We start from the raw sequence: 15,626 nt of genomic DNA on the forward strand, positions 1-15,626 counted from the left end.
TATTTTGAAGAAATTATGGAATAACATTAGCATGATTCAAAATAACTAGAAACAAATAAGCCTATGTCGTTTCAAAGCAACGACAACAACTGCAATGCAACTCAGAGAACCTACATATTTTGTGGAGTGACTTTTAGTTTTCATTTGTTTTTATTATAAATGTAATTTTTTACAAAAATTAAAAGGTACATGTTCCGCTTTAAAAACGTGTCATAAAGGGTATTAACCATGTTCCACTTTATATGAACCGACAAATATATCACTCCAAACAATTGACGCAGGGGCCAACGAATGGTTGAGCATTTGATGCCACGGCAGACTTGGTTCACTGACTCGTAGATCTATGCATCCCTTCACCACCAGGCCGCTCCTTCCTCGTCTGCCTACCTAAAATTTCCAATAAGGAACAGGGAAGAACAATGGCCGGAGGAGGCTTCCTGTCTTCCATCATCACCATGGCGGTAGACAAGCTGCATAGCTTGGCTTTACCGTCAACGCCATCTTCTTCTTCGTCACCACATAACAATATTGAACAAGAGATGAGTAAGCTGACAGAGACTATGAGGAGAGTCCAAGCCAAACTTGCCGACTCAGAGGAGGATAATCATGTAAAAAGTCACTCGGAGAAGCTTTGGCTTAGCGAGCTCAAAGAGGTTGCCTATGACGCCGAAGACCTAGTAGAAGAGTACGAGTACGAGGTGCTGCGTTCCAAACAACTGCATGGGAACAACAGTGGGACACATGAGGTACGCGATTCTGAAGATGATTACTTTTGTGAATACCTAAATTACTTTTTTTATTTTGCCGTGCTTTTCAGTTTAATTTTATAGGCTGTAAATTAGATGATAACAAGATCCTGTGTATTAATATTTGGGAATTCATACTGTAATCTATACTTTCAATGTTTGGATTCATGATTATAAACCCAACAGGGTGAACTAGCAAATAAAGCTGCGGAGATAAGGAAAAGATTTGATGAGATCACCAAAGAGTGGAAACTCCTAACGTTGCCTAAGAACGCAGGAGAGAGAAAGAGAAGCCCCTTAACCCTAGTTGATAACAGAGAAACAGGCTCTTTAGTGCTTGAATCAGATGTTCTTGGAAGAGAAGAGGAAAAGGATATGTTGGTTGAATGGCTGCTGTCAGAGGATGATATGACAGATAATAGAGTTTCTGTGATTGCGATAATTGGGATGGGGGGACTAGGTAAAACAACACTAGCTCAGCTTGTCTATAATGATCCAAAAGTAAAAAGCTATTTCAATCCAAGAGGATGGGTCTGTGTATCTGAAAATTTTAATGTTGTTAATTTGACGGAGAAGATCCTACAATCATTTACAGAAGAGAAAGGGAAAGGGGAAGTGAAAATTCCTGAAACGCTAGATGGGCTCCAACGTGCATTAGAAGAGAATCTGCTGGGGAAAAAGTTTTTACTGATATTAGATGATGTTTGGAATGAAGAATTCACTCTCTGGTATGAATTAAGAAAGCCCTTAGTATCGGCTCAAGTGGGTAAAGTTATAGTGACCACTAGGAATCAACCAGTTGCTAGAATTATGGGGATAAGAAGTCCTCTCGACTTGAATTGCTTACCATTTGATGTATGCTGGCAATTGTTCAAGAGAGTCACTTTGGGAGGAGCTGATCAACCACATCTTGAAGACCTTGGTAGGAAGATAGTAGACAAGTGCAAAGGCTTACCTTTAGCTGTGAAGGTGCTAGGAGGTGCTCTTAGAAACAAAGAAGATATAGATTCATGGGAGGACATACTAGAGAATAAGAAGTGGGAATTAGAAGAAACAAATAAAGGAGTTTTACCGGCACTTAAAATATCATATGATTGCATGCCGATCCAACTTAAGAGATGCTTTCAGTACCTGTCCTTATTTCCCAAACACACACGTTTACATTCAGAAATAATAGTCAGATTATGGATGTCACAAGGTCTTCTTCCTCTTGATGAAGATGATAGAGATAAGAGAGCAGAGGACAAAGGCAGAAATTACATAGAAAGATTGGCTGAGAGGTCAATGATACAACTGAAATGGAGTGACTCTTTTTTGATGCATAATCTTGTTCATGATCTTGCACAATATATAGCTCAGGACGAATGCTTCTGTATGATGGATAACAAATTTGACACAAAGAAATTACAAAAGATTCGACATTTGTCGGTGAGCATAGAAGATCCTCATCTACTAAAACATCTGGAGACAATAACAGATCAACAACTAAAACTAATGCGGACACTTTTTATAAGAGTACAAGACAAATCAAGGGGGCGACCTTTTATTACAAGACAAGACAAAAATTTTGGAGTCCTTGACGATCTTTTCCAAAATTTGAAATACATACGAGCACTCCATTTAAGCCAGATCGGCATCAGAGAGTTACCAGATACATTGGGCAACCTCAAACTACTTAATTACCTTTCTATAAAAGATATTGCAATAAAGAGTATTCCAGAATCCATACACAACCTTTACAACTTACAAACTCTGGATCTGACACAAACAAATATTTCTGAACTCCCAAGGCAGATTGATAATTTGATAAATCTACGTCATCTTTTGCTTTCTCACAAAGTTGCCTTTCTTCCATCTGGAATTGGAAACTTAACCAACTTGCAGACACTCACCCACTTCAACGTTGGTTGTGGAAAAAAGCATTGCGACATTGGAGAATTGAATAGTTTGATGAAACTTGGAGGGCATATCTCCATTTATAATGTAGCATTGCTACACAGGAGCATTGCGACAATGCCGGTGAACAAATTTTCAAACACAAAACCTACTCTGAAGACAAAAAAGTATCTTGATTCTTTGAGGTTAGATTGGCTTAGAGAGCATGATAATTTTGACCGTTTCAAACAGGATGAAAAGAAGGCAGAACAACAACTTGCATACCTCCAACCGCACGTCAACCTCAAGTTCCTTGAGATAAATAATTATCCAGGTGTTAGATTTGTTGAATGGGTGAGTGATTCATCCTTCACTAAGTTGACCCGTCTGATTCTAGAAGATTGTAAGAATTGCACTAAACTTCCACCGTTGGGTCAACTTCGTTATCTGGAATATCTTGATATAAGAGGCATGGATGGCGTACAACATGTGGGACGTGAATTTTGCTCCATGCTAATGGCCTCTCCATCTTCTTCTCAAAACAATATGGCATTTCCATCTCTGACACACTTGGAATTTAGCAGTATGCCAAATTGGAAAGGGTGGGATGGAGTGGAGATTGGTGATTTCCCCAGTCTCCATTTTATTGAAATTTCTAAATGTTCAAAGCTGATCAAGTTTCCTCAGTGGCCCTTTATGTCTTCTGTGAAAGAAATGACATTAGGTAATTGTGGCGCACTTGATGTTCTAAATTTGCATTTATGGACAAATTTAAGCATCGGTATCAAAACTCAAGAACATAGCAAGTGGATGTCCAAGTGTTACTTTCCAACGCTCCAACACTTGACATTAAAAAGCAGGGTGGAATGTGTTCATCTGTCACAGAAACGACTACCTTCACTCAAGACTTTAGAGATTCAATCTTCTGAAGAATTGAGGGTCATTGGAGGGCTTGAAGGCCTCACCTCCTTGACTTCTTTAATTATAAGAAATTGCTTTAACCTTGAGTTCGAGAAGTTACCAGCCACCCTCCAACAACTAAGGCTCTCCAATTGTCCTCTGTTCCATAAGGGGTTAGAAAAACAACCGCATATGCTCAATGTATTGGTATGAGAAATATACACTCTCTTTCTTTTCAATACCAAATACTTATTTTGGTAAATGATAAAGTTATTCACATGCATCATTGTCTTTCATTTTGTGTGCCGATGATGTCAAGAGAGAGGGAGAGAAGAGGGAGAGAGAAGAGCTTATAGAGTTTGAGAGACGTTACCCTATCATCAAAGATTGGAGTGATGCAGAGCAGGACAACATCAATAGGATAACATGGATGAGTGATCACAAGGATGACAAAGAGTACAATGGTAGCAAGACAGCAAGATTCTTACCATCGAGAAGGGATTCTTATCGTGAGTATCTTTTTTTAATCATTGTTATTTTAATTGGAATATATGTTTAGGTTGTACCTGTAAAAAAATTATGATATAACTTATTACATTATAGATTCCTCTTGTGATTTTTCTTTTAGTTTTGAAGAATTTCTAAATAAATTTTGATAACATTTTTTCATTAGAAACAGAGTGATTGTATTTTCTTTCTAAAAAAAAGTATATTTGTTGACATATGTTTATATATCTCTATATAAAGTAAAATGAGAATATCTTAAAATGCTCTTCAACAATATTTAAATTTAATTGTCTTTTATTCATTTTCTATTTAAATTATTTTCTCATTAAACATCATTCAAAATTTTAAATAATTATAAATACAAACATGAATTAAAAAAAGTAGATTCGCTACCTTAGTAGCTCCTTAGTTTCAACCCCACGGATATGGAGGGAGGTAAATATAGGTACATAGACCATAGGCGCATGGTGGGGTAAACCTCAGATCGTCAGTTCCTGAGAATCGACCCTTGGCCATTACGCTAGAGATGTACAAACATGAATAAAGATATTATAGATTCGATCCTTACTCTAAGTCATTGTAAGCAAACCCAATAATCCCTAAATGAGTAGCTTTGTTATACTAAATTAAAACCATAAATATTTGATAAAAAAATGTAATTAATATACTCATTGTATTATGTTGATTGAGTAGGATTCAATGCCTGGTGTAAAACATGACAATAGTTTGTCCATGTCTCAGTACACAATATCTAATAGAATGAATGATGATAGGGTATTACCTTGTAGGAGTAGAAATCGATCAAGGTAATATAGAGAACCTATTTAAAGGTTGACTGATTAACACTATTAAATCACTTTTCATATTTTAACTTCAATATTAGAACTTATTCCTTACCTGATAATGAATAACATCACTTGCATGCATAAAAACAACTTGCTGAGTTCCTATGGTTAACAAAGACAAAGTAAACGAGAAAAACTTTTGAGACCTTGTATGAGAACCTATTTAAAGGTTGACTGATTAACACTATTAAATCACTTTTCATATTTTAACTTCAATATTAGAACTTATTCCTTATCCGATAATGAATAACATCACTTGCATGCATAAAAACAACTTGCTGAGTTCCTATGGTTAACAAAGACAAAGTAAACGAGAAAAACTTTTGTAGTCTCAATGTCACAATTAGGGGTGACAATTTAGGTAGATACATTATAAATAGGTTGCATCTCATTGACTCAAAACTTATTTAATCTAAACTTGATCCTAATTCATTTATAGTAAACAATTTAAAATCTCCAACTCACACACACGACCTGTTTATAAGTGAGTTAGCTCATTTATGTCTAATTTTAGTAATTTAATTAAACAAATTAGATGAGTTATAAATGGTCATGTGACCTAATCAAACAAATTCCATTGTTTAGTTCCATTAAAAAAACAAATAAATTTTAAATAAAAATATATTAATTATTTTTAATTATATAAAATATAATATAATATATATTATTTGATATTATAATAGATATATTATTACATCATATATTTATAGCTTTTATAGTTTTAATTTGATTGGATAAATTGTTATCATAATTAAATATTTTATATATATATATATATATATATTTATATATATTCTGGGTAACTTAGCCTGCACAATTGTGGGCGACATCCTATGTGGATTATCTGAAGCGACCAAAATTGATTTTTTTTATTCTTCTCTCTCATCTTCAGGCAATTTTCTTCTCTCTCCTGCATGCATGTAATGCTGTCAACTTGAGGTCTGGGGTTTGAATCTTGGCATAGTCGAGGGAAATGTTTCCCTCATGGATCAGTCACTATTCCAAGAGCTAGTAGTCACACATAATTTACCTCTTTCGTGTTGGCTCTGAGACGGATTGGTGAGGGCGTTGGGGTCAAGCACAGTCGCATTTTGCCAACTTTAAAGACTAGCACCAACCCTAGTTTGAAACCAACACCAGTCAATACCATGTTGGTGTTGGTCTTTAAAGACCAGCACGAACACTGGTTTTAAACCAGCACTAGCTAGCACCATGTTGGTGCTGGCCATTGGTACTGGTCTTAAAAGACCAACGCTGGTGCTGGCCATTGGTACTGGTCTTAAAAGACCAGCGCTGGTGCTAGTCTTTAATGTGTTGGTTTGAAACCAGCGTTGGTGATGGTCTTTAAAGACTAGCACCAACTGGTGCTGGTTTCAAAATAACGCCGGTGCCAGTACCAATGTTGGCGCTGCTCTTGAAGACCAGCACCAGCATGGTGCTGGTTGGTGCTGGCTGATGTTGGTTTGAAACCAACATGGTGCAGGTTGGTGTTGGTTTCAAACCAGCGTTGGTGTTGGTTTGTAAAGACCAGTACCACCTTACATGGAGAGAGACTTGCAAGTGGAGAATAAAAAATACAGTTTTAGCCATGTCAGATGATCCACGTGAGATGTCACCCATGGTCGTTCAGGATAAATCGCCCAAGATATCATTTCTGTGTGCGTATATTGTTGGGCCGATTACGCATATGAGAGGGGGGGGGGGGGGTGAATCACATGGTTTTCAAAAACTTGTTCTTTTTCATTTTAGAAAACAGAGTATGAACGCAGCGGAAAAGAGAAACACAAAAAGCAAGCACGAGAAGAACGCAAGTCGTTTACTTGGTTCGAAGCCTTTAACGACTCCTACTCCAAGACCCAGGTCCCCCGGACCTATCGATGGATAATTCACTATAAACCTCTTCTGGTACCTTCAGAAGAGGGAATCGAAGTACAAGGAAAGTTAGAACAAGTGCAACCCCCTGCACTTGTCCTTTTTATAGTATTTTAATTACACGAAAAAATTTACCGATATTTTGGAGATTGAAGTTGGAGCGCTTGTGTAGATGTCAGTTGCCAACCGCGATCGGAAGCCCTCGGATCAGTCGTCGGGCGCAGCAGCTTTGTAGTAGAGTCGTAGCAGGAGCTCGGAGCAATCAGAACCTCAAAAGAACACGTAGTAGCTCGTATGGTGGTTGTTGTTAAATGATTTCTCGAGATATCCTTATAAAGGGCATGGAAGGCGCCTTCCATAGCCATAGAAGGCGAGTTTGATCCCGAACAGATCGACACTTATCCATTGTGACGCCAAAAGTTATGCTGTGGAAGGCGTCTTCCATAGCCGTTGAAGGCACCTTCCATAGCTGTGGAAGATGCCTTCTACGAACAGTACGAATGCGCCTTCACTGCTTGAAGGCGCCTTCGGACACTGTTCATCCGAAGGTAACTTTCTTCTTTTTGCCCTATAAAACAACGTTAGTCCAAAATACTCTGCAAAATAAGTATTAGGACAATTTAATAATAATAAATAGAGTAGTAATTAATTCCTATCCTCCTAGGACCAGGAACTAGTCAAGGTCTCAGCTTAGGGATCCCAAATGGACCTAAGCTGAACCGACGCCTACTATCCCTCCAATCGAGACACATCCTCACTTGGTCACTCTCCTCCAGTGACTTACCTTAACTTACCAGTTTGCCAGACATCTGGTCAGCCCATCAACCTGTCTGGATTTCGTGCCAACTATCCAGTCGGTCGTTGACCTAGCTGGACTTCTTGCTAGATATTCAGTCAGTCCGTCAACTTATCTGGACTTCGTACCAGCTATACAGTCGGACCGTCGACCTAACTAGACTTTGTACTAGCTATCCGGTCGGCCCGTCGAACTAGTTGGATTTCGTACCAGCTATCCGGTCGACCCGTCGACCTAGCTGGATTTCCTGCACACTTAATCAAATGGTTAGATCACAAATAAAGTCTAACTTAACTTAACTTGTCATTCATCAAAACCCGAGTTAGACCGTTAGTGCAAACCGCACCAACATATAGATATACACACACGAATCTGATATCATGTTCGTCGCACAGTACGTGACTTTGCGCGTAGGATATCAGAGTGTTTTTTTATTTTTTATTTTTAAAAATCAATATTTTCGTAAATATAAGTCCTAAATACCTTATTATACCCCGTAAATATATTACTAGACCCCATAAATACCTAATTTTTTTTTTTCATTTTTTATTTTTCTTTTAACTGAACACTATCACTTAATTAGGAATCATGAATCCAAAAAAATTAGCCGTACTCTTAGGGTTTAGACTTCCCAATTGAGTTATAGTGTTCAAGTTAAAAAATTTTAAGATTTTACCTTTAGGATTCAGGCTTCCCAATTAAGTTGTAGTGTTCAGTTAAAAAAAAAATTAAAAATGAAAAAAAATTTAGGTGTACCCTTAGGATTTAGGTTTCCCAATTGGGTTATAGTGTTTAAGTTAAAATTTTTTAATATTTTACCTTTAAGGTTCATGTTTTCCAATTAAATTATAGTGTTCAGTTAAAAGAAAAATTAAAAACGAAAAAAATTTAAACGTTTACGGAGTATAGTAATATATTTATGGGATATATTAATGTATTTAGGATTTATACGAGGAAACGTTGATTTTTTCAATTTAAAATTAAAAAAAAATAAATAAAGATAATGATGCTGATGTTCATACACACTAGCATACTGGGTGTGTCTATATATATATATATATATAATTGTGTTGTGTAAACATGCACTCCAGCCATACGTGATCAAATGTTTAATTGCTATGGCTTTATGGACTAATAAAGTCAGCAAATTGTATGGGACGGAAGGATCTGGAACTTGCTAGTAAGGCCTCCATTGCCTTTAGGATATATCAGTTGTCTTGAACCCGACAAATCGTTATCCTTCTGCCACTTGTATTTTGTTGATATGGTCAATCGGACTCTTAAAGTAGGATTGAGTTGATTATTACGAGACAAAATTTATTATCATAGGTAGTGATCGATTTTCGATAAAGTTGAACGAATAATCTTCCCTGTAATAATCAACTATAATTTCTTGATTTACCTCCTCACATATGATTGTAGAGCCGACTATGTGAGGTCGCTGGGTGGTGAATTCCACTTTTCACTACAATTGATTTGTCCAATCGGATAATCTGGAGAAGTCGGTAGGAAACCTGTCACAATTTGAACAGTGGATCAAAAAACTCCTTTATTACTATAATGTCATATTTTTAATTGAGAAAATTTTATTTTACAAACAAATAAGAGTGAAAATTCAAATTATGTAAATCATGAAAAAGTACACTCTATTAAAAAATAAAGAAATAAAAGAACACCCCATCAAATATTTTATATCCAAAATACCCCTTCTTCTAACATTATTACAATAGCCACTCATAGTTGTTATAACGTATAACAAAAGCTACTACAACGTGAAAATCTACTATTTTATTTTAATCAAAATTACAATACACAAAGTATTATTATATCAAAATACTTTTTACCAATTTGATGAAAATTTCTTAAAAATTCATTAAAATCATTTTAAATGGATCAAAATTACTTTAAAATAATTGTTATATTGTTGTAGCAACTGCTACTCGTACTTACTACAATAGCACTGAAAATAAGGATCAATATTGTGGCAGCTACTCTATAGCTGCTACACGTTGTAGCAGCTAAGTGTACCTACTACAATAATGTTAAAAGTAAGAGTAACTGTTACACGTTACTGTAGTTAAGTGCTAAGTGTAACTGCTACAATAATGTTAAAAGTAAGAGTATGCTCGGAATAAAACATATGATGGGAAGTCTTTTTTATTATTATTATTTTTTAAGATACCTTTTGATGATTTATATAATTTGGGTGTCCTTTTTATTTTTACCCAATAATATTTAGAAAAACTTAATTTTTTTTTCATAATCAACAAAGTCAGCATTAAAATTTTGAGAGAATAATTTTTTTATCTCCTATAATTTTGAAAAATATATTTTAACCTTTATGTATATTATATTTAAAAGATTATGAACATTTGAACTAACACATATTTAAGAAGAATTTAAACGAAAATTATCAAAACTACAGTTGATAAATATAGTTTTTTATTTTTAACTCTAAGGTGAAGTGAAAAAATGTATACATACTATGGGGCCAAGAGGAATTTTCTTCTATTTACTAAATATTAAATTTAGTCAAAAATCAAAAGAATCCCTTATTGTTATTTTCACCCAAAAGGCATTTTAATTTTTGTTAAATAAATCAAAATAACACTCCATCCCTTTTTTATTTAAAAATATATGCGGTCTCGTATAATAATTTTATTTGAAATTATTTTAACATCAAACAATTTAACTAAAATTATTTATAGCAAATTTAAGATATACTTCTAAAACAACTACATATTATAGATTTTGAACAAGTATATTATAATGGTATTGAAGCAAATATAATCAATTTAAAGTGATTTTATTAAAATAAAAATAATTTTAATAAATTGAAAAAAATGATATAACAATGCTCAATATATACTGATTTTAATTAAATAAGAATAATTTTATTTTATGTAATAATAATTTTAGTTAAAATTATTATAATAATATTAAAATAAAAATATTTTCATGATAAAAGGGATGAAGCGTTCAAGGTTCGCCGCGGGATGAATTGGAACAAGGAGCTCTGTAGGAATTTTCAACGCGGAAGGTAAATTCAACTTTTGCGCTTTCATGATTGCTACACATTTTCTCTGCCCTTTTTTGGTCTAGCTGTTCTCTATCATAAGAATCAGAATCCTGGAGGGAGAGGCAAAAGAGATATCTATGTAGGTATCATCTGTCTTGCTTGTCAATGATTTTAATTGGCATTTTGCATGAGCTCAATGGGCTCAAATAGGTAGGAAACATGTCTTGACGATGATGGTGATTTATTTTCCGATAAGCACATGAATTTGGATGAGAATTTAGGTTTTTTTAATTAATAATCATAGAAATCATTGATAAGTTGCAAGCAAGGTGGATCAGCAATTTACAGCATAATATCCATAATTCTTCCGTAACATTGCAGCTATCTTGGTCTTCTATGTACTTGTCTCTATGTTTTTGGGTGTTATTTATTCAGTTCATGTAAATGTTAATTGGTTAAAATTCACTAGCCACTTAACTAGTACTGATTTTTTTCTTTTAATTTTTTTTTTTCAGTTACCAATATGGATTTCGCTGCAAATTTCTTCATACAACTCAACAAGAGACAAATTCTAATCCCTACGGTTTTGGAAACCAGAGTACCTTACATTTTCCAAACACTACTCAGCACCAAAAAACCAAACCTTACGGTTTTGGAGTGCAAAACAGGCCCCATTACAGAACAACACCCCTAAGAAAGGTTCCTTCAATTTTGTAGCTAAATACCAACCTCCTGCCAAGGTGCTTTCTCACATTACTTCTATAAGGTGCTGTTAGTAATCTCAAATTTTTATCAGTATGTGCATGATTATGGTACTTTTAATCTTTTATGACGTCCATCTTATGGGGTTTATGGTATAAAACCAATACCCTTTCTCCAGCTAATGTTGTCTTGCCCTTTCTATGACATTCATGGATGTTTTCTTTAAAATCTTCTGTGAAAGATGTCTGGGTTTGCCTTTGTGTGAAGATTTTGTAATTTCTATCATAGTGGCTGTTTGGTACACAGACACCAAGAAAAATCTGATTCTTCTCTGTTGTTCTGCCATTCAGTATCAGATTTTGATTTTCACTTTTCAAGCCATGATTGGTTTGGATACATGTATACGACAATTACAAGCCACCATAAATAACAGAAACCACAAGTTTGTTGCTTTAGTTATTGCAGTTGACCATTAAATTTCATTAGCATCACTTGATAAAAAAAAAATGGGAAGAAAAAAGGTTCAAATATTTTCTATTCTGGACATTGCATTGTTATTAACAATTTAACACGATGTGATACATTATATTTATAAAATTACTAAATTGGATTCAAATAACTCCTTATTATTGCCTTTCATTTTACAATTCCTGTTGATGTGCATAGTATATTGCCTCATTGACTAACTAATCTCTTTTCCAATAGTGGTCCTTGTGACATTGTTGGTGATATCAGTTATGAAGAACTTCGGTCATATGATGATGTAAGGCAAGGATTAAGTGTTGTATCTTTTGTAAGCTCCAAAGCTGATTCTCTCTTTATCTCCCCCCAAGTCATTAAACTAACTGAGAACACTGTGCTTTGACAGTGTAGATAAGATGATGCTCAGCCATTCTATATTGTCTCTCTGATAATCTGTACCACTTTAATGGTTAGAAACTGGTGATTATATCTTGGAGGGCCCTCTAATTGTATATTAGATGAAGATTTTAAATGGTTCCTGTATAGATATACTGTCTTTTCATATCAAGTCTCTTGTAGACATGTATAGACTAAAGAATTAACTCACTGAGCATGTAGAGATATATCAAGTTAACTTTAGAAAGGTTTTCGACTTAATTAACTGACTAAATTTGAATGACTTTACTCATTCTTATCGTTATATACACATATATATTTAATAAGAAGCTTGTTTTTGAAGAGGATCATGGACATAGAAACTAGAAATAGGTGGCAATCTTTTGCAGTTTTACTTAAGTCGCATGGGAGTTGTAATTTATGTTAGGGATTATTATTAAAATATTAAAGCTTCTACTTAGTACAACAACATATTTATGTAGATGAACAAATCATATAAGCTTAAATGTCCTTGTATTATGATTATTGAATCAGCAATTTAGCAGGATGCAACCCTAAGCAATAAATTGTGATACAGTTTCTTTACTTTTTGTCAAATGCCACAAAAGTAATTGTTAAATATGTGGAAAATTGTTCCTTTATTTTTCCTAGTATACAAAGCATAACATAATGTTTGTGTACAATGGAACATACTGTGGTAAACAACATTGCGCTCCTGCCAATGTTATGTAATTCAATAATCAGCTGTTATATAAAATCAGCTGTTAATTCAAGAGTTTCCCTTTTATATAAAATCCACAAAATAAGATAATTGATCATTATCTTGATAGACATTTCCCCAAAATGCTTAAACTTGAATTAATGGTCTCTCATCTAAGCTTTATAAATACTTCTATTAACCCATACTTCCATGTGGAAGTAAACTACAGTGGTATAATTTTCACACATCTTTGTTGAAGTCCAGCATCCAATTTTTATTTTTGTATAATCTCTACTCAACAGCATGTTACCTCCAATCCGATGATAGTATGGACCATCACCATTGATAGTCTTTTTCCATAAGCTTGCTCTGATATTAAGGATAATATTATAATAATTTGTTCAAGAGGACTGACTGGTAACTTGATAGACTCAACCACTTGCTCATAGATGCATGATTTCAAGTTGACAGTAATTCGGTTAGCTAAGGTTTATCATCCTCCCATGTTGGCTGACAATTTCTGATATGGAACTTAACTAAGATGTAACTGACATGCTAGAGCATATCATTTCTTTCCCTTTGTTGCCTAGAAATGCTTAAAGAACCTATTTTCCTGTGCAGGTTGAGAGAGAGAGAGAGGAAGTTATACCTATCCAAGTTGAATGAATTTGATAATTTATTGAAAAAATCATATGGTTCACAAAGTCCTGGTTTTCATCAGATGAATTCCACTCCCATTTCAAACTCGACTCAGTCTCCTGTGTTCACGAACAATGCATCATCTGTAAATGTTCAAGGAAATAATGTCCCCTCTTTTTCAAGTTTTAGTCAACTAAAGGCAGCAACTAATCTTAGCTCTGAGAACAGGTTATTCTTTAGGTTTTATTAAATTAGAACCAGCTTTTTTTCCCTGACTTTCTATTTTCCTTAACTTTCAGTACCTGCTGTCAGGTCTGATCCACAAGGATTCCCCAGCGGTAATTTTGGTCAACCTAGTCCTTTCCAGAAAGCCAGCCAAAGTTCTTTTGGTCTTGGAAAATTTGGAAATTCAGGTGTTTTTTTGGCAAAAAATAATATATTTTTTTCTTTACACTGAATGGTTGAAGTTCATCTATATCATTTTCATTGTTACCATCTCATCGAACCACTTCAATGCATTTTTTACTTGAAGTTCATCTATGCCATTTTTATTGTCTAATTGTTACCATCTCATCATACCACATCAATATATTGTTTTACTTTCATCTGCACTATACTGGGTTACTAGTTTGATTTGTTGTCTGTTAACAGAAATCTGTATTGAAATTGGAGTCAGTTTAACCGATTGGTAATTATACATCTTTATGGTGTTAATAAAAGAGTAGTTACACGCACAAAATGGTTCATTTTGTTGAGGTCTGCATTCAGTGATGAGTCAATACAGTTTGAAGTCTTGTACAGTTCATTTTATAGTCAGTCCTAGGTATTTTGGCAGCTCTGGCAACAATACAAGGTTCTAAATTAGATCCGCTTTCAAGCCTATCAAGAGGTTGTCTTAAAAAAGGTTGAGAAACTATGGGAGTGCATTTGCAAATTAGTAGGAACCTTCTTTTGTGGTATTAAAACATGCTCCAAAATGAACCTATGGATTTTATTTTCCTTTTTTGGTGGCTTTGACGATCTGAAACATTAATAATTTGCCTTTCTACCTAAGCTGAGGATACAGGAACCATAGCGATATTGCCAGCCATTTAAAGAGAACTTCTGTAACATTTGACTTAACAGTGAGCTGGGTATACTACTCTGCTTCACCATGTTTTTAGAATGTGCCTTTACTAAAACTTACTATGTATATCTGTGAGTGCATCACCATCTTGCCTGGATAGTGAAAAGTAGTTGGAATTGTGAATTAAACATAGCTTTAAATGGTTTAGAAGTGAGCAAAGTAACTGAGATGGCTATAGGCATAACGCTGAGAATACTGATATTTAGTAGTGTTTATAGCAACTTCATTCCAAAATTCACTCAGTTGGACTAGGCAAAATTCAGTTTCTAATCGAATTACTTGGTTATTTTTGAAATGATATAGGAAGAGAAAACAAACTTTCATGTTATTTTTATCTCAGACTTGTTGAATAGGTGAGTGGACCTTATAAGCATTGCTATGCAAGTCTTAATTTGCAATAGTGAAAAATGTTAAACGTTTTTTTTTTTCTTCTCTTTTTGTGAAAACTTTGATTTTTTTTTTCTGATCATAATTTTTTTTAAGTGTTCTTTGTTGGGATTTTTCTCTTTTATTCCTCTTTTTTCTTAAATTATTTTAGTCTTGATTAGCAGAAGAAGGTTGAAAAAGAACCTTGAAAGGTTGGAAACTATGTTTCTGATTGGAAATATGATATCCAGTATCCACTCTGTCCGAGCACTATATTTTTCATTCGAGAACATAATTTGTAGAAACATATAGGCTATTATAATCTTTGACTCTTGTTAAATATCTGAATTTGGAGTCAAATGAAAGGTCCAAGTTCATTATTCCGACAATACTACTAATCATCCAATGTATAAAATGATTCAACTGCCCCGAAGGCGTAGCGCAGACGGAATTCTTTAGCCACATAGCGTGTTAATTTATTGGAATTTGATGCATGAGGAATATTATGTTTGCCATCTTTTTTTCTCCATCTGACCTTATGTATGATATGTTTGAGGTCCCATCGTTTACATGTCTGAACTAGGAGTCAATTTAGGTAGACGTCATCTCCAATATCGGAAAGATACCTTGAAAGGTAACTTTGATCGAAGGAGAATGGATATAATAATAACATTA

At 34.4% G+C, this 15,626-nt stretch overlaps 1 protein-coding gene across 7 annotated transcripts; it reads left to right on the forward strand.

The window, feature by feature from the left end:
- The first annotated feature begins 280 nt into the window (after positions 1-280).
- Positions 281-13,641, forward strand: LOC121996548 (putative disease resistance RPP13-like protein 1). 7 transcript variants are annotated; one of them, XM_042550549.1, is made up of 7 exons: positions 281-746; positions 933-3,728; positions 3,841-4,030; positions 10,510-10,581; positions 11,076-11,326; positions 11,968-12,055; positions 13,442-13,641. In XM_042550549.1, exons 1-4 carry the CDS (start codon positions 420-422, stop codon positions 10,539-10,541), a joined length of 3,345 nt encoding a protein of 1,114 aa, XP_042406483.1. In that variant the 5' UTR covers positions 281-419; the 3' UTR covers positions 10,542-10,581; positions 11,076-11,326; positions 11,968-12,055; positions 13,442-13,641. The 7 variants fall into 7 exon arrangements, with proteins under 7 accessions (XP_042406483.1, XP_042406482.1, XP_042406481.1 ...); XM_042550548.1 differs by having other exon boundaries at positions 11,076-11,300; XM_042550547.1 differs by having other exon boundaries at positions 11,076-12,055.
- The last annotated feature ends 1,985 nt before the right edge of the window (positions 13,642-15,626 follow it).

Source organism: Zingiber officinale, chromosome 6A (genome assembly GCF_018446385.1).
Source record: "Zingiber officinale cultivar Zhangliang chromosome 6A, Zo_v1.1, whole genome shotgun sequence".
Classification (NCBI taxonomy): domain Eukaryota; kingdom Viridiplantae; phylum Streptophyta; class Magnoliopsida; order Zingiberales; family Zingiberaceae; genus Zingiber; species Zingiber officinale.

Excerpts from the sequence above, each read along its gene's own strand:
- LOC121996548 (XM_042550547.1), top strand. The coding sequence starts at position 420 with ATGGCCGGAGGAGGCTTCCTGTCTTCCATCATCACCATGGCGGTAGAC. Across the intron at positions 747-932 it reads ACAACAGTGGGACACATGAG|GGTGAACTAGCAAATAAAGC; the intron begins GTACGCGATTCT and ends TAAACCCAACAG. Across the intron at positions 4,031-10,509 it reads ATCGAGAAGGGATTCTTATC|GGATGAAGCGTTCAAGGTTC; the intron begins GTGAGTATCTTT and ends TCATGATAAAAG.